The sequence below is a fragment of the Rhinatrema bivittatum genome, chromosome 1 (genome assembly GCF_901001135.1).
Source record: "Rhinatrema bivittatum chromosome 1, aRhiBiv1.1, whole genome shotgun sequence".
Lineage (NCBI taxonomy): Eukaryota > Metazoa > Chordata > Amphibia > Gymnophiona > Rhinatrematidae > Rhinatrema > Rhinatrema bivittatum.
Window position 1 is genome coordinate 484,719,591 of NC_042615.1, and position 24,266 is coordinate 484,743,856.

At 46.3% G+C, this 24,266-nt stretch overlaps 1 protein-coding gene across 1 annotated transcript in view; it reads left to right on the top strand.

The window, feature by feature from the left end:
* ITIH6 (inter-alpha-trypsin inhibitor heavy chain family member 6) overlaps window positions 1–24,266 on the top strand; it is a 112,890-nt gene that overhangs the window by 9,489 nt on the left and 79,135 nt on the right. The window contains exon 2 of the mRNA XM_029607650.1: window positions 18,096–18,131. Within this exon, the coding sequence (XP_029463510.1) occupies window positions 18,096–18,131 (36 nt within the window). The remainder of the gene's footprint in view (window positions 1–18,095; window positions 18,132–24,266) is intronic.

The following is a 24,266-nucleotide window of genomic DNA, read 5'->3' on the forward strand; positions in this document are numbered from 1 at the left end:
CTCTCTAGGTCTCTTCCTAGCTTCTAGGTCTCTCTGTCTTCCCTATGCAGCCTTCGGACTTTCTTGTTCCATGTTCTGTGTAGTCCTTGTCCTGGTTTGTCCTGTCTTGTCCTAGTCTGTCTTGCCCTAGGCCCTGTTTCCAGAGTCCCACTTCCTTGCTTGCTTGCACTCAGTTCCTGTCTGTTCCAGGATTCCAGTTCCATGTATACCTGCAATCACTCCACTCTTACCTGCACCCAGATGCAGTCTGTTCCAGACTATGCTTACCTGCACTCAGATCCTGTCTATTCCAGCATTACAGTTTCACGTATACCTGCAGTCACTGTACTCTTAATCCAGTCTGCTCCTGCTGTTCCAGTCCATGCTTCTCAGCACTCAGTTCCAGTCTGTTCCTGTGGTTACCTGCACTCTGCTTCAGAGCTCCATACCAGTCAGCACCTCGCTCCAGAGCTCCATTCCAGCCTCGCTGGACTGCCCACGCTTAGCCTCCAGTCTTGTCACCCTGCGCCACTTCAGGAGGTGGTGTCTACAACACCCCCTTCTCTATAGCTGCCCTTCACAACAACTTTTAAAACTCATTTAAAAACCTTCCTTTTTTCAGGAAGTGTATTTTTAAATAACATATCTTGCTCTTTGCTGTTTTATTCTGTTTTATCACATTTTACTATACTTTATCGTTTTTGATATGTTGTTTTAGAATTTCTTTTAGTTCTTGCAGATTTGGTTCTTTTATTATGAATGTCCTCTATGTGAGCTGCTTAGGGATTTTAAGCGGATTATACATAAAGAAACCAAAACCATCTCAAGAAAGACATTGCAGAACTAGAAAAGATGAGGAAGAGGGCAACAAAAATGATAAAGGGATCTCCTATGATGAGAGGCTATGCAGGTTAGGGCTCTTCAACTTGGGAAAAAAGGCAGCTGAGAGGGGACATGATAGAAGTTTATAAAATGAGTGGGGTGGAATGGCTAAGGACGGTTATTTACCCTTTCAAGGGAGAAAAACCATGAAACTAACAACTAGCAGACCCAAAACAAATCTCAGAAAGCACTATTTCACATGAGGTAGATTTTCAAAGGCCCGTGCTTGCGTCCATGTGCGTGCGGTTCCTGGCGCATGCACACGGATGTGGCGATTTTATAACATGCACACGTCACCGTGTGCATGTTATAAAATACGATTCCCATGCACACACGGGCGCCCGATTTGAATATCGGCATGTGCATGTGCGGGCAGGTGGCAGCTCGCGTGCGCAAGGGAGGGATTTTAAAAAATAATATGCGGCGACGCGATCGGACCTACCCCACTTCCCTCCCAATCTGCTCCAATTAAGGAGCGGACTGGGAGGGAACTTTCGTATCCCCCCTACCTACCCTTCCTCCCTTTTCCCCTCTCCTCCCCGACCCCTTAAACCTCCCCTAACTATCGTAAAATTTTTGGTTTAGAACTTACCCGCTCCTCTGAGCAGGAGTAAGTTCAGTGTGCCGTCTGGCTGTTGGCACGCACTTTCCCGGGACAGGGCCTAATGGCTGCTGTCCCGCCCCCGGCCTGCCCCTTTCAAGGAGCCTGGTACTTCGGTGCGTATTAGGAGATATGCGCGTGGCCGGGTCGTTTTAAAAATGCACTTGGCACACTCACAGCCCGGCCAAGTGCGTATCCCCCGGTTTTTGCGCACGCCGGGCTTTGAAAATTTGGGCTATAGCGTACAATCAAGCTGTGGAATCTGTTGCCAGAGGACATGATTGAGATGACCAGCATAGCAGGGTTTAAAAGAGATTTGCACAAGTTCCTGGAGGAAAAGTCCATAATGCATTAATAGCCAGGTAGACTAAAGAAAGCTACTGCTATCCCTGGGATTGAGTAACAGAAATCAGATCTGCTTTACGGGAGCTGCCAGGTACTTGTGCCCTGGATTGGCCACTGTTAGAGACAGGATGCTGGGCTCAATCAATCCTGGTCTGACCCAGCAGCATGGCAGTTGTTATGTTCTAACCAATATTAATCTAGCGGGGGTTGTGATGCAGGGATCCTATTCTCAAGATTTGTGTGTTGAAAATCTCAATTGTGCATAAAACAGATTTTTGCTACATAAACTGTGTTTTATAAGCGGAAATCAGGCTTGCAAAGCTGGAAAACTGAGGAAGAAAGGGGGCAAAGCCCTGGAACGACAACTCTTGACTCCATGCACTGGAGCCTGTGTTGATGACCATCAGTGGCGTAGGCCAGAACTGATTTTTTTTGGGTGAGCACAAGGTTAAATTGGGTGAACTGTAGGCATGTAGGTCTGAGAACAACTAGTTGTATTCTTATTGATAAATGATGCCATATATTGCACCCTACAATGGTTTTCTAAGTAGTTTTGCCATTATGCATCATGCATGAAATTTTAAAACATTTTACCTCAATTATTTCAAGCACTTACTTAAAATTCCTTATTAATCTGTATTAATTTATTTTATATTTATTGCAGCTTATAAATGTACAAGTATATCATGTAAAAAGCAAAGAAAACAAACAGTCAATCAATTATGTAATAAAACAAAAATCAATGTATTCTTTCATGCATCCTCTTTGCAGAAAGCCAGAAATTATCAAAACTACAATAAAATAGCATTAATCATCAGAACAGGTGTAGAGCAGAGCTAGGACAATTCACATTACAACCAACATGAAAAAAAATATTCAAATTTTGGTGTCACCTCAGCAAAAAATAACCCTCCACTGTTAAACATTTTGCAAAGTAACATAAACTCCTGCAAAAAAACAGACATCTAGAACCTTGCCATATCATACAGTCACAGCACTGACTCTCAGGATTCAAATAACAGCAACCTTATGGAAAAGCAGCAATGTAAATACTACACCAGGCCCTAGGACATTAATACATCACCTACTGGAGTAACAAAACAAGCTGGACTACAACAGAGAAACTACATGTGAGCAGAAATACTGCACTTCAGTCACACACACAGGCAAAACAGAGACCAACCCTTACCTAATATTGAAATAAGAGACTACAAATTAGAAACAGAAACATGCAGATACAACCAAAATAGAAAGCCAGAGAAATTACTCTGAGCAGTGGAATACTGAAGAAAAAGCAAAATACAAAAATATAAGAAATGCACATTCCCAAAGATGGCATATTCCAATTGCTAAAATCTTAAAATATTTTTTTTTTACCTTTGTTGTCTGATCTTTGCATTTGTCTAATCAGTTGGTCCTGGTTTCTTTTTTCCAACTTTTCCCTTGTTGGTCATTTCCTAATTCCTTTTTAGGGTCTCTCTTCTCATTCTGTTTCTTCTCCTACTGTCTTCTTCCCTTCCTCCTTCCTCACACACACACAGGCTCATGCTTTCTCTCAGAGACTGCCTCACACACACAAGCTCTCACTTTCATATGCTTTCCCCCCCCCCCCCCCCAGCTCTCACTCTCACATTCTCTACACAAACACAAGCTCTCACTCTCAAATACTCTCCCTCCTCAGACACACACAAGCTCTTACTCTAATATGCTCTACCATACCCCCCACACACACATAAACTCTCATTCTCACATGCTCTAGCACAACAAGCTCTCGCTCTCTCAACCCCCTGCCTCCGCTCCCATTCTCATACACACAGATGCACACCCAGGTTCCCATTCTTAAGCACACACAAACGCACACCCAGTCTCCCATTCTCACCCACAGACAGATGCACACTCAGGCTCCCATTCTCATTTACATACACACCTGCACAGCTCCCATTCTAATCCACACACACACACATTCAGGCTCCCATTTTCACTCACACACACACACCAGGCCTTTTCATTAGGCACAGCCAAATTCCTACTTCCACCGCTGCGGGGATGGGATCCCGTGACGGCATTGCTGCTCCGGCCATCCTCTTTGCCACCGCAGGGATGGAACCCCACAAAGGCATTGCAGCTCCATTTCTTTTCTTTGCTGTCATGGGGATGGGATCCCGCAATGGCCTTCCTGCTCCGGGCTCCGGCCCTCTTCTGGATCAGACAGCTCTGGTTGGGTGGGCCTGAGTCCTAAGTGAGTGGGCCATGGCCCACCCGTGGCTACTTCACCGATAACCTCTCTGAGCTGCCTCACTCACCTGCCCTAGGACATTTGGTTACCTCCCTATCTTGTTATGCACTTGCCAAGGGCAAGGAGGTGGTGATGGTGAGGGTTTCCCTTTTCATCCACAATAAAGACAGCTCTGTCTACATCGGAGCAAAGTACCTCAGGGCAGGCTCTCCATCTGCATCACAATATACAAGGCATTCCACCAATTCCAAAAGGAGGCTGGATCCTCTAATCTCCAGCCTGTCAAAATAACCTTTTTTCTCCACTTAAAGGTCCTTCCTAATAAGTAAAAGGGCACTCTTATGAAGCGGCAGCATCCCAGTCAGATTGTCGAAAAGCATAGCTTCCAATGATGGAATTAGCAGCTGTCCTAAAAGTTTGCCCAGGAAATCCAAAACCCGCAGCCAGAAAGATTGGACTTGAGGGCAAAACCTGAAAGAATGAGCCAAAGAACTCCTGGATACCCCGTATTTGATACAATTGTCGGAGTCTGTTATCTGAGTTCTGAAAGCCCTATACTGCGAGAAAAAGACTCTAATAATTTAAATTGGGCCTCTCGTAACATCATATTGTCTGTTAGGAGAAGAGACCCCGGAAAAGCTTTACCCAGCTACTCAGGTGACACCTCTATATCAGTGTCCTTTACCCATTTCTGCTGCAAATCTGTATAAGAAGGAGCCGGATAACCATCCTTTATTTACCCGTTCCATCCCACTCATGATTTTGTAAACTTCTATCATGTCCCTTCTCAGCTCTTTTCCATGCTGAAAAGCTCTAGCCTGCTAGCCTCTCATCACAGGAGAGATGTTCCATCCTCTTTATTATTTTTGTTGCCTTTCTTTGCTCCTTTTCTAGTGCCACTACATATTTGTGTAGATGGTGCGACCAGAATTGTACACAGTCAAGATGTGATTACACCATGGCTTGATACAGAGGCAATATGATATTTTCCATTTTGTTCTGCATTCCTTTATGGATCGTTCCTAATATTCTATTTGCTTTTTTGACCACTGCTGCACATGAGCAGAGGATTTCAACTTACTGTCCACAGGCATTCCAAGTTCCTTTTCATGGGTAGTGACTCCCAATAAAGAACCCAGAATCATGTCCGTGTAGTTGGGATTACTTTTCCTTATGCGCATCACTTTGCACTTTTCTACTTTAAATTTCATTTGCTATTCAGTTGCTCAGTCTCCTACTCTCACAATGTCCTTCTGTAGTTCCTTGCAATCTGCTGCTGTTTTAACAAATCTGAATAATTTTGTCTCATCTGCAAATGTGATCACCTCACTCATTGTCCCCTTTTAAAGATCATTTATGAATATATTAAACAGTACAGGTCCCAGTACCAATACCTGTGGAACTACACTAACAATCTTTCTCTATTTGGAAAACTGACCATTTAGTCCCACCCTCTGTTTCTGGTCTTTTAACCAGTTACCAATCCACAATAGGATACTACCTCTTATCCCATGACTGTAATTTCCTGAGGGGTCTCTCATGGGGTACTTTGTCAAATGCCTTCTGAAATCCAAATACATTACATTAACTGGATCACCTTTAATTATATATTTATTTATACCTTCAAAACAATCCAGAAGATTGATAAGACTTCAATTACGGATATGCATGTCTTCTGCAATGGATGTCATGGGCCTGGGCTATGACTCCAACTGCTACAGCTATGGTCGTATGTCCACTAGAATGCAGTAGCTCTATGCCTGGAAGATGGAAAACCTAAAGAGGGTGCTGTCAGGAAAGAGCCCAAAAGGCTGAAAAGTGAAGCCGCTCCTTGTCTAGAAGGAAGACATCGTCAGGCTTTCAATAGAAGGCGTCAAGGCAGGAATCTTCCCCATTTTGATGTTGTAATCACAAGAAGGCTCCCCCTCCTGTGGCATCAGTTCCGGATCCACGTTTGGTCAGAGATTGAGCATGGTACAAAAGCCTGTGGCGCCAGTCAAGATGCCAAGAAAAGCACCCAAACAATGTGAGGGACTTGCTTCAGGGTTGACCCCCTCAGTGCTGATGAAAAAGCCAATGTCATTGGTGCAGGTCTCTGCTGGAGAAGGACCTTTCTCAATGATGAGGCAGTAGGTAGCCTTGTCGCCATAGGCCCCTTCATCCATCACTGCACAGAAGACTCCCAGAGCACCAAATAGAAACATAGAAACATAGAAATGATGGCAGAAGAAGACCAAACGGCCCATCCAGTCTGCCCAGTAAGCTTTGCACTATTTTTTTTTTTTCTCATACTTCTGTTAGTCTTGGCTCTTAGTAACCTTTTGGTTCTATTTCCCTTCCACCCTCACCATTAATGTAGAGAGCAGTGTTGGAACTGCATCTAAGTGAATATCTAGCTTAATTAGTTAGAGGTAGTAACCACCGCAATAAGCAAGCTACACCCATGCTTATTTGTTTACCCAGACTATGTAATTCAGTCCTTGTTGGTTGTTGTCTGTATACAGATCCACTTTTCTTCATTCCCCCTGCTGTTGAAGCAGAGAGTTATGCTGGATATGCATTGAAAGTGAAGTATCAGACTTTCTCCCCTGCTGTTGAAGCAGAGAGCTATGCTGGATATGCATGAAGTATCGGACTTTCTCCCCTGCCATTGAAGCAGAGAGCTATGCTGAATATGCGTGAAGTATCGGTCTTTCTCCCCTGCCGTTGAAGCAGAGAGCTATGCTGGATATGCGTGAAGTATCGGTCTTTCTCCCCTGCCGTTGAAGCAGAGAGCTATGCTGGATATGCGTGAAGTATCGGTCTTTCTCCCCTGCCGTTGAAGCAGAGAGCTATGCTGGAATCATTTGCTTTACCTGGACCTGGGGCAGATCAGAACGCTATCCATGTCCTCAGTATGGAGCTCATACTCTAAGGGACAGTGGTTCCTCTTGGCACAGTATGCAAAGATGCCACCAGTTGTATCTGAGCAGAGCACTTTGGTGCAAAAATCCAGAAGTCCTACTATTGAGGATAGGGTACAGTGGGAAGCACAACCAGCATTGTCCATGGACTAGGATGCCAATTGACAGAAGTGTCAATGCAATCGGCATGGAGTACCTTGGATTTGGCACTGCCAACTACCATGGTGCAATAATGATAATGAACAGATATAAATTTCTGAAGAGGTTGACTCTCCTTCAACTCCAGCTGTTGGAGGTAGTGAAAGGAAGGAATGTTTTCCCATAGTGGGGCCACCCAAGGTCACACACAAGTGCATGCCTCTCAACAAGAGCTTCTGGAGTTAGGAGTAAGTCCTCACAACAAGGTGAAAGATTCCCCTCATCCAGGGGAGTCACCTAATGGATGAAGTGAATTCTGTCCATTCTGAGTTCTTACCAGATATTTCAAACCTCAGAACAGAACAAGTCTCCTCCTCTGTTGCCCTCTTCGTCTTCGGGGTCTGGCTTAATGTTCCCCCATGGGGGAGAGAGGAGAAAGATTCTATGGGGATTCCTTCAGATCCTCTCTATGACCTACCTCAGCATACTTCTCCTCTGGAGGACCTATGCTCCTCCACGTTCTTGGATAAGCTGGCAAAGATGTTGTTCATCAATATCAGGAAGGAAAAGGACCTGAGAAGAGATGTCTATGGACTTCCTCAGTTTCTTCATCCTCTAGTGGCTTCTGCGGATATCCCAGTTCACAGACTTCTGCGGGACTTCAGATGAGGATGAAACAGATACCAAAATCATGCCTGCCAGCAGCTTGTAAACTGGATTTTAAATACAGGGTTCTAGCTTCCCCAGGTTTTTGGGTCGTCCAACTTCCCCGCTACTTCTCAGTACTGAATTCAGCACTGAAACATGCTAAGTGCACTTGGTGTACTCCAACATGCTTCCTGGGTAGGACTCAGGTCATTGGAGACATTTGGTAAAAAGAATTTCCAGCAGTCCTGCCAAGTGCCTGGATCGCAGCTCCCCAACTCTACATGGTGCAGTATCTGCATGAATGCATGAAAAAGATAAAGCATATGACAAATTCAACCTACTCAGAGCAAGCAGTGGAGGACTTGTGAGCAGTTCTCAACTCGGGGAGTGTACAGGAGGGCAGAGCAGTCTGGAATCCGGCCTTTTCTTCACAGAAAGTATTTTATTTACACATAAAGCAGAAAAATATCAGCCTGCTTACCTCAGCAGTCTCAAAGTTAAAAGTGTTCGAACAGAAAAAGTTTGGGCATATTGTCTGCTTTCTCCTGCTCTCCTTTAAAGTGTTCTGAGGGTTTCTCCTATATACCTTTTCACAAGGACATGAAACAATGTGAGAAGCACCGTATCGGTTCTGCTTATAAAGTTTTTGACACCACTGACAGGACTTCGGCCACTTCTATAGGAGCCCCATTCACCCCATACATTGCGAGTTCCTCAGGTTTGTGATGAAGGACACACACTACTAATACAAGGTGCGCCCCTTTGACCTCTCTGCGGCCCCAAAGATGTTCACAAAATGCCTTGCGGTAGTGGCGGCATGCTTTGCTGGCAGGGAGTCTGCATGTTCCCATACTTAAACAATTAAGTACTGATGGGTCTATCGCCATCAGGAGTTCTAGGGTCCCTGGGGAAGACCACCATGGCTCCTCTAGTATCTGGGTTTCCTGGTAAAATTTGCCATCAAACTCTGTTCCAGCTCAAAGAATTCAGTTCATAGCCTGGATAAGCTAGCTTCAAAAGAATGTATTTCTCCCTGTTGAAAGAGCCACATTGCTGAGGGGCCTGGTAAGATCTATCCATTAGGATAAAGCATCAGCAAGGTCTGTCCTGGTCCTCCTTAGAAAAATGGCTGCTGTGGTGCATGTGGTTCCTCTAACTCATTTGCACATGCAGTGCCTTCAATGGGGTCTTCAATATGAATGGGATCAATACTACCAGTCTTTATCCCACCACATCTTAGTGACCCACAGGACGATAGCATCTCTTCATTGATGGGTGCATCCAGAAACTTTAAAGGAGGGCCACTCATTGCTGCAGCAAGTGACTGTCTACTGACAGCTCCAGCAAGGGATGCGGTAGAGGGTGGGGACATGGACTCAAGGATCATGGTCCCTAGTGGAGAATCATCTACAAATCAACTACCTGGAGATGCAAGCCATCCACTATGCCCTAAGGGCTCTCATTTTCTTTTGGGAAAGAGAATTTTGATCCAGACAGATAACAAGGTGGCCATGTTCTACATAAACAAACAGAAGTTACAAGTTTTTGAGCTCAAGGATAGTCCAGAAAGTTATTTGGGACAAGGCATAAATAATCCTTATAATACCAATCTTGTCACAATAAGTGTGTTGCGAACGCACCCTGCAGGTCCAGAGGAAGGACACAGAGGCACGATCGCCTGCTCCTGGGAGAATGTCAGCCCTTGGCCCACAGAGCAACTCAGGGAGGAGCCTAAGACACACCCCGAGAGAGGTGAGCGAGTACAGGCACAGGTGAAGCAGGAACACAGGAACTGGGACAAGGCAGGGTCAGCCCCCCACTGAACCAACACGCACCAGTGAGCTCCAGCAACACAATGCTGGGCTGAGGAGTAGCCCTCCAGCCACTTGGTAGCCCTTCCAGACCAGCCGCAAGGGAGCGACAAGTGCATGAGGTCAGACGGAGGCAGAGGGCTGGAAACAAAGAAACAAGGAACTGGAACAGAAGACTCCGGATACTTGGAAAACATGAATAGAGCCAGTATACTTGGAGGATTCGGACTGAGGACTCAGACGAAGACTTGAAGACTCAGAAGACTCCGAATACTTGAAGACACGAAGAAGAGTCAGTATACTTAAAGGATATGGGAACTTGGACGAGACGAGACTCTGGGAACCTGGATGAAATGAGGACTCCTGGAACTTGGATGAGGCGAGACTCTTGGAACTTGGATGAAACAAGGACTCCTGGAACTTGGACGAAATGAGGACTCCTGGAACTTGGACGAGATGAGACTCTGGGAACTAGAATGGCACTGTCCCACAGGGCGCCCTACACAGCCCGTTGTGGGCTGGTCACAGACCACCCTGTCCCACTGCGCGCCCTACACAACCTGAGAGGCTGGTCACATACCACGCGGAGAGCGGGACATGCACAGGACGGAGAAAGGATCCAGACAGCACTTGAAGAAGGAGCCAGCCGGAATGGGACTCCAATCACCAGAGATGGACACCGAATAAAATGGATTTACTCCCAAGAAGGTCGGCTGGAGATGAAGTCCGGCGGTCGGCAAGGCTGCTAGGGGATTCATCAGGAGCAGGACTGGAATGAAGGACATCAGGTACAAAGGAGATTGGCACCTCTGGACCCAAGGACATCAGGACACAGACGAGGAACACCAGGGCTTCTGGAAGAGGGACCTGAGGACTGGAACATACCACGAAGAAGGTCTGACGAGGGATGAGACCTGGAACATCAGACGGAGAACATCAGGAACAAGAAGAACATGGAACATGAAGCCATCTGGACAGGAATAGACCACGGAGGACCTTGACTGGAGAAGAGGAGACATGGACGACTATGAAATCTGATTCGAAGGCCCAGAGGAGCTGAAGCAGGGCCTTTATATAGGACTGAACCAGGAAGTGCTGAGACGACATCATCCGGAGGGGCCGTGGAATGTTTCCTGATGCTGGCCCTTTAAATGAGAAGAAGAGGCGCATGCCTGCACCTAGAGGAGACCCAGAGAAAGGAAGAAGGAGCAGAGGCCTGCTGCGGTGTCCTGCCATGAAGGAGAGCCATGCTGGGGGCGGCTTCCTGCCCTGAGAGAGGAGAGGAAGACAGCAGCAGCTCCATGCCGCTGGAGAGAATCCCAGCGGAGATGTCCCTGCTTGCAGAGGCGGAGTCAGCGGCACGGCTCACAGCCATGAAGGAAGAGTGAGCGGCAGCGGCAAAGGCCGTGAGGGAGGTGCCAGGAGTGGCGTCGGGCCGCAAAAGAGAGGACAGCGCTGGAGGCGGCTTCCTGCCACAAGTGAGGACCCGGGCGGCTCGCGCTGCAGAGGAAGGAGGAAGCACGGCTTGGGGGTGGCCCAGGCCACGGCAGAGAGGCAGCAGATTCGGGCCAGCATGGAGGTAGGTGAGGGCCTGTCTGTGGAATGGGGGCTGCGGGCAGGAGCATAACAAAGTGTAGTATCATATCTAGTCCATCTGTCAGTTCAGTCTCTGCTTCCATTGGGAATGTCTCCGAGTCATCACACAGGAAAAAGGAGGGTTCTGCCATTCAACCCTGCCATCATTGCTCTCACAACATGAATGTTGAGCACGCAGTAGTCTCTTCCTTACTCTTTCCCAAAGTAACGAAGGATGTTCTGATTTCTGCCAGAAGGTCCTATGATTCCAAGTGGAAGAGGTTCTCGACTTACTGTGGTCCAGCCAACTGGATCCCTCTTCTTGTGGCCCAAAGAACTTTCTTCAGTATCTATTCTACCTCTCACCCTCAGGCCTTAGCTCTTCTTCAGTCAAAGTTCACTTCAGTGCCATTGTGGCGTATCATCTGCAGGTGTAAGAGGCTCTGATTTCTCTCCATGCTTTGGTATCAAAACTCATGAAAGAACTGTGGCATTCCAAACCTCTGGTTAGTAAACCTCCAGTGCCTTGGGATCTCAATGTAGTTATAGCTCAACTTATAAAACCTCCTTTCGAAACTCTCAAGTCAGTGGATTTGAAGTTTTTCACCTGGAAAGCATTGTTTCTTCAGCAAGAAAAGCACGTGAAGTTTAGGCTCTGGGATCACATTTACCATACCTTCAGGTTTTTCACAATAGGGTTATTCTTCAAACTCATCCTAAGTTTCTTCTGAAATGATGTCTGCATTCCACAATGATCAAGCTCTTGTGCTACCTTCATTCTTTCCAAGACCTCATGTACCTAAAGGAGAGGAGGCCGCTCTTCACTCCTTGGACTATAAGAGAGCCCTGGCGTATTACCTAAAGAGGAGTCAACCTCAGTGTCAAGCTTCTCAACTGTTCATATCTTTTGATTCCAATAGATTGGGAAAGGCAGTCATGAAAAAAGTCTATCCAATTGGCTAGCAATGACCATGAAGACTTTAGTGGCTTCTCTATTGAAAACAATTGTAAAACTGCTGCATGGTTGCCAGTGCAAACCCTCGTGTTCCACTACTGTCTGGATAACATTGTTACGATCCCCCCTGTTGCTGCGCTACAGGTGGTCTCTCACCTTCCACCGGAGGCCGCTCTGAAGCCAGGGCCTCGCCTGTGTTCCATCCGGGACTTGCTCCAGGGCCTGAGAGGCCTAGCTGTTCCTGTGGCTTGCTTGGCTGTTTGGACTTCCTGGTTTCCAGCCACGCCCGTTTCCCTAGGGGCTGGCCCACAGCTCTCTACCCCACTTATAGGGCCAGCGAGGGGCGGTCCTGGCAAACTCCTCCCAGGGAGTTGCCTACAACCTCCAGTATATAAGGACTTTCTTGTCACTTGCAACTTGCCTTCGGATTGAGCATTACAGTCACCTGTAACCTTGCTGATCCAGGTCCTCCATGTATTGATGGTTCCTTGTCCTGTCTCTGTCCGGATGTCCGTGCCTTGATGTGTTACCTGATGTCTGATCCTGTGCCTGATCCAGTTCCTGCTTTTCCTTGATGTCCTCGTCTGGCTCCTGAGCCTTCTGTCCTGTTGGGCCCTGGAGTGGCCAACAGGAGGGATTCGTCCCCCGGGCTCTTGAGCTTCCCTGCCTGCCAGCCGAAGGGGCTTCGGATGTCAGTATCCCAGCATCGGAGTTCCTGCTTGTCTGGACCTTTCCTGCACCCTCCTTTCCTCAGCGTGGTCCGCGACCAGCCTTCCTGGGCTGTGTAGGGCGCGTCTGGGACGGGGTGGTCCGCGACTCAGTCCCGTGGGTGGGCTGAGTAGGGCGCCCTGTTGGACAGTGCCATGTCTCCTTCCAGCCCTCCTCTTCAACGTCTTGCTTCAGCCTGTCTTGGATGTCTGCTTCAGCCCTGTCTGACGTCTTCTGTGTAAGGACTCTGTCTGCCCTCGCCTCTGTCCGGCCTGCTGCCCATTGCCGTTCCCAGCGGCAGGTCCGAAAGGGCTGGGAACAGTCGGAGGACCGTTCATCAATCAACTTCCAGTGTTGGTTGCCATGGGCGTGCAGGTTCGGCTGAGGGTCAGACTCTGTGCCTGCTTCTGTACCCGCCTGGCTCACCATGCCTGCCCAGCTCACCTCCCACGGTGTGGCTGGGGCTCCTCCCTAGCTTTCGCCGTGGCCCAAGGGCTCACCACCAGCTCGAGACGACTGCGCCCGCGCGCGCGCGTAACAAACACATCCCAAGGAGAAAGTAGCTTTGGAGAAGCAGTTCTTTGCAGCCTCTTCATCCAGTAGCCCACTCTACACTGATGGGGCCAGGTTATCTTAAATAAGTGCTTCCACTGTATAACCCTTAGTGTGGGGCTCCCCATATGTAATGGCTAATTCATATCTGCTTGTCAACGGAGAAAGCAAGTTTGCTTACCTGTAAACAGGGTTCTTTGTAGACACCAGGATGAATTAGCCATTCTTAATACTTGCCCGCCTCCCTGAAGATTTTACTACCTCTTTAGGCAGCGTGTGTGCGTGGGAACTCCAGCGCAAGCTCATTTAAAGTCTTTACAGAAGCTCTGGAGAATCCCTTGCACACTTTTCTCTTTACTGAAAAAATGGACAAGCAAACCAAGCCAGTGCACTCATAGTCGAGTTAAAATGTGCGTTCAGCCTAGGCAAAAAGCTGAGTGCACATTTTAACTCAGGTTTGGGCGCACATTTCAGAGTCAATGCACTTTTTAAAATCCTCATGCCTTAGCATATCACTAGTTTATTGCATCGGAAGTTCACTTTTTTTTTTTTTTAGCACATGTTAAGAAATCATACATGGAATTTAAGCGCACAGTCTTAACATATGAGCTATGATTTCATGAACCTTCACTTCCAAAAACCTGAGGTTTTTTTCTCCCATATTTTAAGCCTCATCCCCTCCCAAGTAGCCCAGTCATGGCAGTGATAGTCGTTCGCCAGAGACTACAGAAATCAGCTCCTTCAGGAATTTGGGTCCATGTGCATCCTCATTCTGGGCATCAGGTGTTGCCATTGCACGAAGGCTGGGATGCTGTGCCCCCTGCAGACTTGCTACAAGTCTACTGTGTTTGGTAGGAGTATTCTGCACAGGAAGCTTATCTCCTTTTTTCCCCACATGGGAGGGAGCAATCTTCCACCAGCTGGAGGAGACTTGGGTACGACTGACACAGCACAGACTGGACTGGTTCATGCTGTCTTCTCTCCCATCCTTGCCAGTCTTGCAGCAGCACAAAGTAGTAGCTGCAACACAGGCCAACGAGCGTAGTGGGAACTGTTTGAGTTTAATCTTGACATTCCAGGTTTTCTTTCCAACAGCCAGGGCTCTAGACAAATAACCGAAATTGGGTGTTGGTGGCAAGCGCAAGTGCACTGCTTCGCTCTCGGCTGTGCAGCTATTGGATCTGGGCAGCACAGCAGAGTTAGCACAGCACAGGTGCATGCTCTGCTGCGTACTGAGCAGATGGCCAAGTGCTGGAGCTACCAGGAGAAGGAAGAGTCAGCACAGACACGCTGTCAGCCTCTCTCTTTGCCATGTAGCTGGGGCTATGGAAGACTACTGAAGAACGGGTGGAGAGCTAGATGAAGAGACTGTGCAGAGAGAGAGAGAGAGAAAAGGTGGAGCCATCAGCCAGCAAGTACGCAAGGGGGAAGTGGAAGAAGAAGAAAAGGAAAAAATAGAGGGGCCACAGATAAAAAGAAATGGATGTGAGAGGGAGAGGAAGATGAAAAGAGAAGAACGAGGTCTACAGTGAGAAGGGGTCAGGAGGATTGAGGCAATGGTTTGAAGCAAGGAGCAGGCGGGTCCGCAGAACTCCTGCAGGACCCATCTGCACCATAGAGTTCAAACTGTGGGAGAGCTGCAGCACACCCTGCAGTTAGAAATACAGGCAATAGCCTCCTGTGCCACTTAGAGGAAACACGGATATCAGGGCTGGCTTTAGGGGATGACAAGCAGGGCAACTGCCTGGCGCCGCAGTGCCACAAGAAGCACCCTTGGCGAAGCTTGGAAATTTCTCTGAAACATTTGGCTGAGCTCACTCCTTAGTTGCCCTGGACCTCAGTTTGTCTAATACCCAGGTAACACAATATCATCGTAATGATGGCAGAAAAGGATCAAATGGTCCATCCAGTCTGCCCAGCAAGCTTCTCATGGTAATATCTACTGCACCGTGTAGGTCACCCCAGGTTTCTCTTAAGGGTAGTCTGTGCAATTATCCCCAATCCTTATGATAAGGGTAGAAATATTTACAATAAAAAACCAAGCAACTTTCAAACTCATAAAAAATTACTGGTGGCAACATTTTTACAGGGTGAGGACCTTTCCAGATAATTCCAGCAATGCTGACTTGCTTTGCTTTTGGTCTTGGCTGTAGAAGCAGTTCTGTGCTTCTTCCCTTATGTCTGCATATCAGTACCCTCAGACCATAAAAGTCAGGGCCCATGTTGGTTGCCATCTGAATCCAATTCCCCCCCCCCCCCCGCCATCAAAGCATAGAGTGATGTTGCAGTTGCGTCAAAAGTATCAAGACTTATTGGTTGAGAGTAGTAATCCCCGTGCTTCTGATAAGGGTAGTAACTGTTGCACGAGCGAGTTATCCCCCTATGCACTCTTTTCTTCATTTCTGTCTTCTAGCCTTTAGAGATCCACAGAGTTTATCCCATGCCCTTTTGAATTCTTTGACTGTTTTTGTCTTCACCACCACCTCTGGAAGGGCGTTCCAGGCATCCATCATCCTCTTCGTTAAGAAATATTTCCTGATGTTGGTTCTGAGTCGTCCCCCCTGAAGTTTCATTTCATGACCCCTAGTTCTACTGTTTCCTTTCCAAAGGAAAAGTTTTGAAGATTGTGCATCATTAAAACCTTTCAGGTATCTGAAGGTCTGTATCATATCTGCCCTGCACCTTCTCTTTTCCAGGGTGTACATATTCATATCCTTCAACCTCTCCTCATAAGTCATTTGATGGAGACCCCACACCATTTTAGTCGCCCTTCTCTGGACCGCCTCCATCCCGTTTCTATCCCTTTTCAGATACAGTCTCCAGAACTGAACACAGTGGTCCAGGTGAGGCCTCACCAAGGACTTCGCCTCCTCCTGCCAGCCCTGATCGATCTATGGCAGGAGGAGGAGAGATGTAACTTGAATTTTAAAAAATGAAAGAAAATATGGGCAGGAGGAGGTTAGAAAAAAAAAAAAAAAAGACATCTGTGCAAGTGGGAAGAGAGAAATTCTGCACAGCAACCCTACCCTGGGGCAATAGTGTGGGGAATGAGGGGGGATATTGCCCCCATCGCCCTCAAATGTAAGGAGAAATTGTTTGTGCTTGCGCAGTCGCGCAGGGTTCTTCCAGCAGCCGGGCCCGCTGCAACTTAAGGCTGCATGATGGACTCAGACCCAGAGGAGGCAGCAGGAACTCCTGGCTCCCGTCTCTGCTGCAACTCTTTAATTTCTGCCAGCAGCATTTTCTGATCTCGTGATGAATGAGATCAACCTACAGAAATGCTGCCCATAAGTTTTGAAAATTGCTGTTCGGTGGCACAGACCAAGTGGAGAGGGGGGGGCAGGCAACAGTACAGATCGGCAGAGAGGCCCAAGAGCAGCAGAAGATAAGAAGAAGCAGCCACTTCTTAGGTTCTTAGCAGTAAGGTGAGGGGGGGAAAGGAGGGGGAGGGAAGAGAGAAACTGATGGGTGACCGATAGGGTTGGGGGGGGGGGGTATCTTTCTACTATTTGGGATCCTGCCAGGTAGTGGTACTTGTGACCTGGATTGGCCACTGTTGGAAACAGGATACAGGGCTTGATGGACCCTTGGTCTGACCCGGTATGGCAGTTCTTAAAAGAAAAGAAACTGGTGCAGGACTGATGGGATGGAAGAGAGAAACTGGTGCAGGACTGACAAAGATGGGGAAGGAGGAAAGAAACTGGTGGGGGATTGACAAAGATGGGGAAGGAGGAAAGAAACTGGTGGGGGATTGACAAAGATGGGGAAGGAGGAAAGAAACTGGTGGAGGATTGACAAAGATGGGGAAGGAGGAAAGAAACTGGTGCGGGACTGACAAAGATGGGAAAGGAGGAAAGAAACTGGTGGGGAACTAATGGAACTGGTGAAGGGAGGAAGAGAGAAACTGGTAGGGGCTTTATGGAGTTGGGGGGCAAGAGAGAAATTGGTAGGGGACAGATGGGGCTGGGGGAGCATATGGTGGCTAAGAGGGAAGGGTCACTGGATCAAGATTTGGGTGAGAGAAAGGACACCAGCCATACATTGTGGGAGAGAGACTGGATCAATCCCTCCTCTCCTACCACAATATGTTGCTGTCCCCCTCTCACCCAAAAGCAGCATATGGCGGCCAAGGAGGAGGAAAGCTGGATCAAGGCTTTTGATAGTATTATGTTGGGGCTGAAGAGCCTCTCATCATTCTTCTAAGTGTCTGTGTGTGCATTTGTGGGAGGGAGATATTATGGTGGGACAGCCAAGTTCCTGTCGTCACCCTTGTGAAAGATGGGGACTTCGTTAGAGATCAAAATGTCCAGACAACAGAAGTATTGGTGTTCTAGGGCCTGGTGTAATATTTGCAATGCTGCCTTTTTATAGGTTATAGGTTGGTACTGTTTGAGTCCTGGGAATTAGTGCTATTATGGTCAATATACGTTGGGGAAGGAGGAGGAGGAGACGGATAGGGAGAAAAAGTTGGCCCTCCCTTTCTTGCCATTCTGATCACCCTATCCGCCTTGCCTATCTCCCCCCCCCCCCCCCCCCACCACAATGTTTCCAGGTATGTCGAAGAGACTCTGCGCATGTGCAACTCTACCTGTATCTGTAGCACCCCACTCCCCAAACCCACCCTGACCTAAGGCTTTTTAAAAGCTGGGCCTTGAATGGAGGTTCCTTCACGTGACAGCGTGCGGCAGCACTGCCACCGAGTCATCCTCCTGTCTCCCACCATTACTCATACTAGTTTCTTTTTTTTTTTTGTTCTTTACAGAGAGACCAGCATCAAAGCAGAAGTTCCAAAACGGAGGTACGGCACACATACCCTTACTATACTTAGAGCACTGTCGGTCTACAGTGCACATTTTGGGAATGGGGCCAGAATTCTAAGGGCTTGCTTGCACTTTTTTTTTTTTTTTCTGTAGAAGATTTCCCTTCTCAGAATTGCAATGCTTATTAAAAACTGGGCAAACAAAGGCTCTTACAGGTTTTCTGCACTCTTCTTGTCATACTTTGGCCTGATTATTAAATCTGGTCCTTTAGACCAGTGGGTTTTCAACCTTTTTCCCATTGTGGACACACCTAATGGACAATGCTCACTTGTGTGATACACCGCTCACAACATTCCACATCTAAACTTTAAAAAAAAAAAAAAGCCTCGGTATTGCTTTTATTGTTAAGAATGACACAAGGGGAAGGTAAGAGTACTGTCTCTGAACAGGAATATCAAATTTGTGTATAAGCTGCATTCTCTGTCCCCCGTGAGGCCACCAACCTTTTTTCTTCTGCTGTCACTTTCGGGCCCAGCAGGGGAAGACAGAACCAGGTATCACTGGTCCGGAAGAGAAAGAAAATTGCCATTTCTTGCTGGGCTCCGACAGGAATGGAGGACAAGAGCTGTGTCCTACTGGGCCCAGTGCCTTGTGAACCGTATAGCCTTGCGTGCCCTCCTCTCCCCACACAATTAAAAAGTATGCATTTAGAATAGATTTTATATAAAAGATGAAATTAAAAGTACAGTCTGAGGTAAAAAAATATCACTTACAACATATATATTATATTTACATGCACTGTTGTGGTGTCAACCAGAAAACTTTGCAAAAAAAGTAAAAAAAAGACACTTGGAATCCTTATGGCATTAGGCCTATTGTAACATGTTCAGTATGGGCTTAGCACTTAGAAAGTCATGAGTAAAAGAATTATAATAACAATATAGTAAAATCTCCATACTAAAACAACAATAACTACCAGCAAGCAAACAGTAACAATCCTATTTATGAAAAGGTAGAAGTGCTAATATTATACCAGGCCCTAAAATACCAATACACCTCAAATTAGGAAAAGAGAACAAGCCAGGCTGCTCTAGACCCTTACACAGAAACCACACGCTGGCAGAATACCTCACCTCGGGCATACATGTAGAATGTAGACAGACCTCATCAAACACAGAATAAAAAGAGCATACTGGAAGAATGAATAGAAAACTACAGACAAAAACTGAACTGGAAACCACAACAGTACAACAATGGAAAAACAGAATTACCACGCCTCATAAAAAAAAACCATATATATATATATATATATATATATATATATATATATATATATATATAAATGTTCGTTTGTTCAAAATCTTAAATCTCCAAAAGTTCTTCACCGATTGCTTTGAAATTTTGACACAACGTTGCATTCGAATACGCTCGTGTTTTTATATACTTATATCATATAGATGTCACACCTGTGACAGGTAAAACCATGCTTTTTTGGAAAAACAGCACCATCTGTTGGACGTAAAAGCAACACACGCTATCTACAATATAAATGGGCTCTCACCGACGGACCGCAAATGTGCAGTAGAGAGCAGCTCTACCGAGCATGTGCGGACCATAGAGCTCTGCGCTATGTGCTGGGTGTCACAGAGAGGAGGAGGAAAGGGCAGACGAGTCGCAGCTCCGAGAAATGGCTCAGCCCGTTCCTCCGCCGCTGGGGAAGGGGGGAGGGAGTAGGGACTGCCGGACAGTTACACACAGGAGGAGGAAAGGGTAATAGAGTCGCCGAGCCAGTCCGTCCACCACCGGTGAAGGGGGGGAGGGAGTTGGGACGGCCAGAGCAGAGCAAATGCGCATTGTGAAATTAAACATATTAGAAACATGTGCTTTCTCTTTTCTGTCTTTTCCATTTAACCAGACTGAGCCACAGCACGAGAAATGGCTCAGCCCGTTCCTCCGCCGCTGGGGAAGGGGGGAGGGAGTAGGGACTGCCAGACAGTTACACACAGGAGGAGGAAAGGGTAAAAGATTCGCCGGGCCAGTCCGTCCACCGCCGGGGAAGGCGGGGAGGGAGTTGGGACGGCCGGAGCAGAGCTAATGCGCATTGTGAAATTAAACCAGACTGAGCCACATGGCCGGGTACAGCTAGTATAATCTCACTATTTACAAAGCCATTCCGGCATTTTCCATTTAAAGAGGGAATCAATTTACACCCATACAACAAACCACAGGGCAATGGACAGAAACCACCAAATGCCCTATGTCTACTCTGTTAACATCATTGAAAAGAGATTTGGATATCAAAATGTAATCAATCTTGGATTTTGTAAAGTGCACCTGTGCATAGTGTGTAAAGTCTCTTTCCTCAGGATGATTTGACCACCAAACATCCAAAAGTGAAAGAGAGTCACAAATGAAGGGAATACTCTTCCCAGGACCTAAATGGGAGACTTCAGCAGCAGAGCACCTGTCCAATAAGGGATCATGAATACAATTAAAATCACCTCCCATAACAACAGGAACTGTACCCAAAGCTAAAATACAGGTAATCAATTTAGTAAAGAAACTGTGATCATAACGATTAGAGGGATAAACAGATGTCAAAATAATGGGCTTTCCAAATAGGGCACCTTTGATTACCACAATCCTACCTTCATCATCCTCCCATTTTTGGTCCAACTCACACCACTTAGACGTTCCTGAAGAAAAGAAAATCTGATTACAATCCCTTTTATTCTGTAATTTGTCGTGCTCTTTATCTGTCATGTGAGATTCCTGCAAAAAGACAATCTCTCCCTTTAATCGATGAATATGAGAAGGCCCTTTTTAAAGGCGCGCCCATGCCCACTACATTCCAGGTTATAAATGTGGCTGGTAATCCCATGACGTACGTGGAAAAAATACAGGCAACCATGCTACTGAATATTGAGAGCTAAACATATCTACCATGAAGTCACTAAATCTCAATTGAGAACTCACTCCAGTAAAACCTAAGGCATCAAAAAACCAGGAAACTGTAGCAATAAAAAACGTAAAAAACATGGAATAGCGTGTCCAACACAAAAGTGGCTTTCCCTCAGCATAAGATAGAAAAAGAGGAACCCACAAATAGTGCTCCCTATGGATAACAAGGGTGCCATTAACCACCCCCCACCCCCCATTAGTCCCCCCCAAACTTCCCCCCCCCATACCCTTTCCCCCAACCCCAAAAACCATTGGTAAATAAACTCTCTGCCTAGAGAGTTGGAGACAGTACTGTGAGTGTTCCAGTGCCATCCCCTGAGGCAATGCAAACTGAACCTAGCGAAGGCATAACTCAAAAATCAAAGAAATTCCTCCTGGAATAGAAAAAAATACCACAGTCGCGTATCATAGCAAATAAGCTGCAAATAGCTTATGCAATGCAAAACAAAAGCTCCACACATCAGGTCACAACTGAATTCCTCATAGCAAATGGTCCACAAAACTCTTGGCTTCCAACGCTGAGTCAAAAACATGTAAGGTACCATCGCACCACAACTTCAGCTTAGCTGGAAATTGCAAGGTAAATTTAACTTGTTTGGCTGCTAGATAAGCATATACGGGCTCAAATTCTTTTCATTTCATAGCCACCTTGTAAGAAAAATCTTGAAACATCTTAATAGAGCCATTTTGGTACTGCAGAACCGCAACCTTTTGGTAAGCTTGCCAAATCATCTGCTTATGTTGAAAATTGAGAAATCGGGCAATCACAATTCGCAGCCTCTGATTTCCATCTTTTTTAGGGCCTAGTCTGTGCGCCCGCTCGATAACCAACAGCGTTATCTGGTCAGCTAATCCCAGTGCCATCGGTAGCCAACCAACAAGGATCTCGGCTAGTTTATGTTCCTCAAGGGATTCTGCAAAGCCCACAAATCGCAAATTATTCCTCCGAGAGTGATTCTCTAATTCGTCTATTTTTTTCCTTGTGGGCCAGAACCAACTTTTCCAGAGATTGCATTTTCCATATTGCAGCCAAAGCATCATCTTCAACGACAGTCATGCAATCTTTTAAGGCTTCCACCCATGGGCTAAACTCCATAAACGCAAATTTAATGTCAGCAATTTGTTTGGCTATTGCTGTAATGTGCCCAGCGACTGCCGCCTTTACCCCTTCAAAATTAGTGAAAAATCAGGGAATGGCACCAGGATCCAGCAGCAATATGACTACTCTGAATCAACACATCACATGACTCCCTCACTGAGGTGAAATTTGACAGAAGATGTACTAAGGTCTGAGTACGAGAGTCAGAACAAATACTGAAGCAAATCCCTTGGGGTACAGAGAAAGGATCCAGCTGGCTGGTCCTACACCAAGTCAAGAACCTCTTCCATTTGAAACTGTAGAATCTTCTGGTTGAAGTTTTCCTGGAGGAAATCAGAACATCTTTCATCTCTTTGAGAAGGGGTAAGGAGGAAAGTACTGTGTGTTTAACATTCATGCCATGAGGGCTAGTGATATCAAGTTTGGATGGCAGAACCTGCCTGTTTCCTGTATAATAAGAGTTGGAGACATTCCCAATGGAACCAGAGATGAACTGACTGACTGATGAGATATAAACTCCACACTTGCCAGGGTTAGGCTGGTGCTACAAGGATTATCCTCACCTTGTCCGGAAGGCCATTCTGGACAGTCCTGGTGATTAGAGGACTCGGTGGATACGCACAGAGTAGACTAGTACAAAAGCATTGAGAGCTGATCTGTAGCTGCTTGGATGCATACAGCAGAACTTCCAACATTTCTGTTGTCTTATGAAGTGGACAGGTAAATCACTGGCCTTCCCCAGTGGTTGAACAAGTTGTCTGCAAGTCCTTGATCCAGGGATCACGCGTATAGTTGCAACAATCTGCTAAAGTGGTCCACCAAAGTGTTCTGGATACCTGAAGTTAGGTCACCTGGAGATGGGCATTAAAAAGACCTGCCCATAACCAAATTTGAAGGGACTTCTATCAGATAGCATAAGAGCTCATACTTTCCTGATTGTTAATGTAGAATATTGCCACTTGGTTTTCAGTCTAGATCAAGATTCTCTTTCCCAAAGAAGGTGAAAGAAAGCTCTTTGAGCATAGTAGATTGCTCACAGCTCCAAATAATTGATTTGTAGATGACTCTCTGCTAGGGGCCATGATATTTGGGTCTATGCTGTACCAGTGTGTCCCCCCACCCCTTAGTAGACAGTCACCTGATTCGATGGAACATGGAATGAAGGATCCACATTTAGAACTTCTAGATTCATCTACCACTGAAATGATGCTCTCATCCCAGAGGTCACTGAGATTTAGTGAGAAATTTTATTTATTTATTTATTTATTTTAAACTTTTTTTAATACAGACATTCATGTGAAAAATTACATATCATATCGGTTTACATTGATGGCCATTAGAGCTGATTTCATTGGCTTTGGAGGCGTCATCGAAGGCCCCACATGTGCAGACAAGTCAGAGAAATCACATGCACTGCAGCAGCCATGTCTCCAAGAAAGACTAGGATGGATCTTACTGCAACTTGTTCCTGTTAAAGGAGAGACCTTACCAGGCCCATCAGTAATGCAGCTTTTTCAATGGAGAAAAAGCGAGTCTATCCAGGCTCATATGAACTGAATTCTTTAAGTCAGAGCAAGGTTTGACTTAGCAAAGTTGACCAGGAAACCCAGGAACTGGAGAATCCATAAGGTCTTCTTGAGGACTCCAGAACTCCTAATGGTGTGGACCCAGCACCAGCCAATCGACCAAATTTGGGAACATGCAGATTACTTGCTAACAAAGCTGTGGTGTCACCATAGCAAAGCATATTATGAACACCCTTGGGGCCTCAGAGAGACTGATAGGGAGTACTTTGTATCAGTAGTGTGTATCTTTCATCACAAATCTTCCGATGTGTGGGGTGAATGTGAATGTGGATGTGAACATATGTGTCCTTTAGATCCAGACCACACATCCAATCTTTCAGCCATATCATCCAGAGGGAGTTCATTTTGAACCTCTCCCAAACTAACAACTTATTTAGTTTAAGTCTAGAATAGACTCCAATCCTCCTGACGTTTGGGGATTAGGAAATACCAGGAATAAAATCCCTGGCCACACTCTTGAGAAGAGACAAGTTTAATTGTTTTCTACTGAAGGCATCATCTTTTGAAGTTTGTTGCTGAATAAGTGT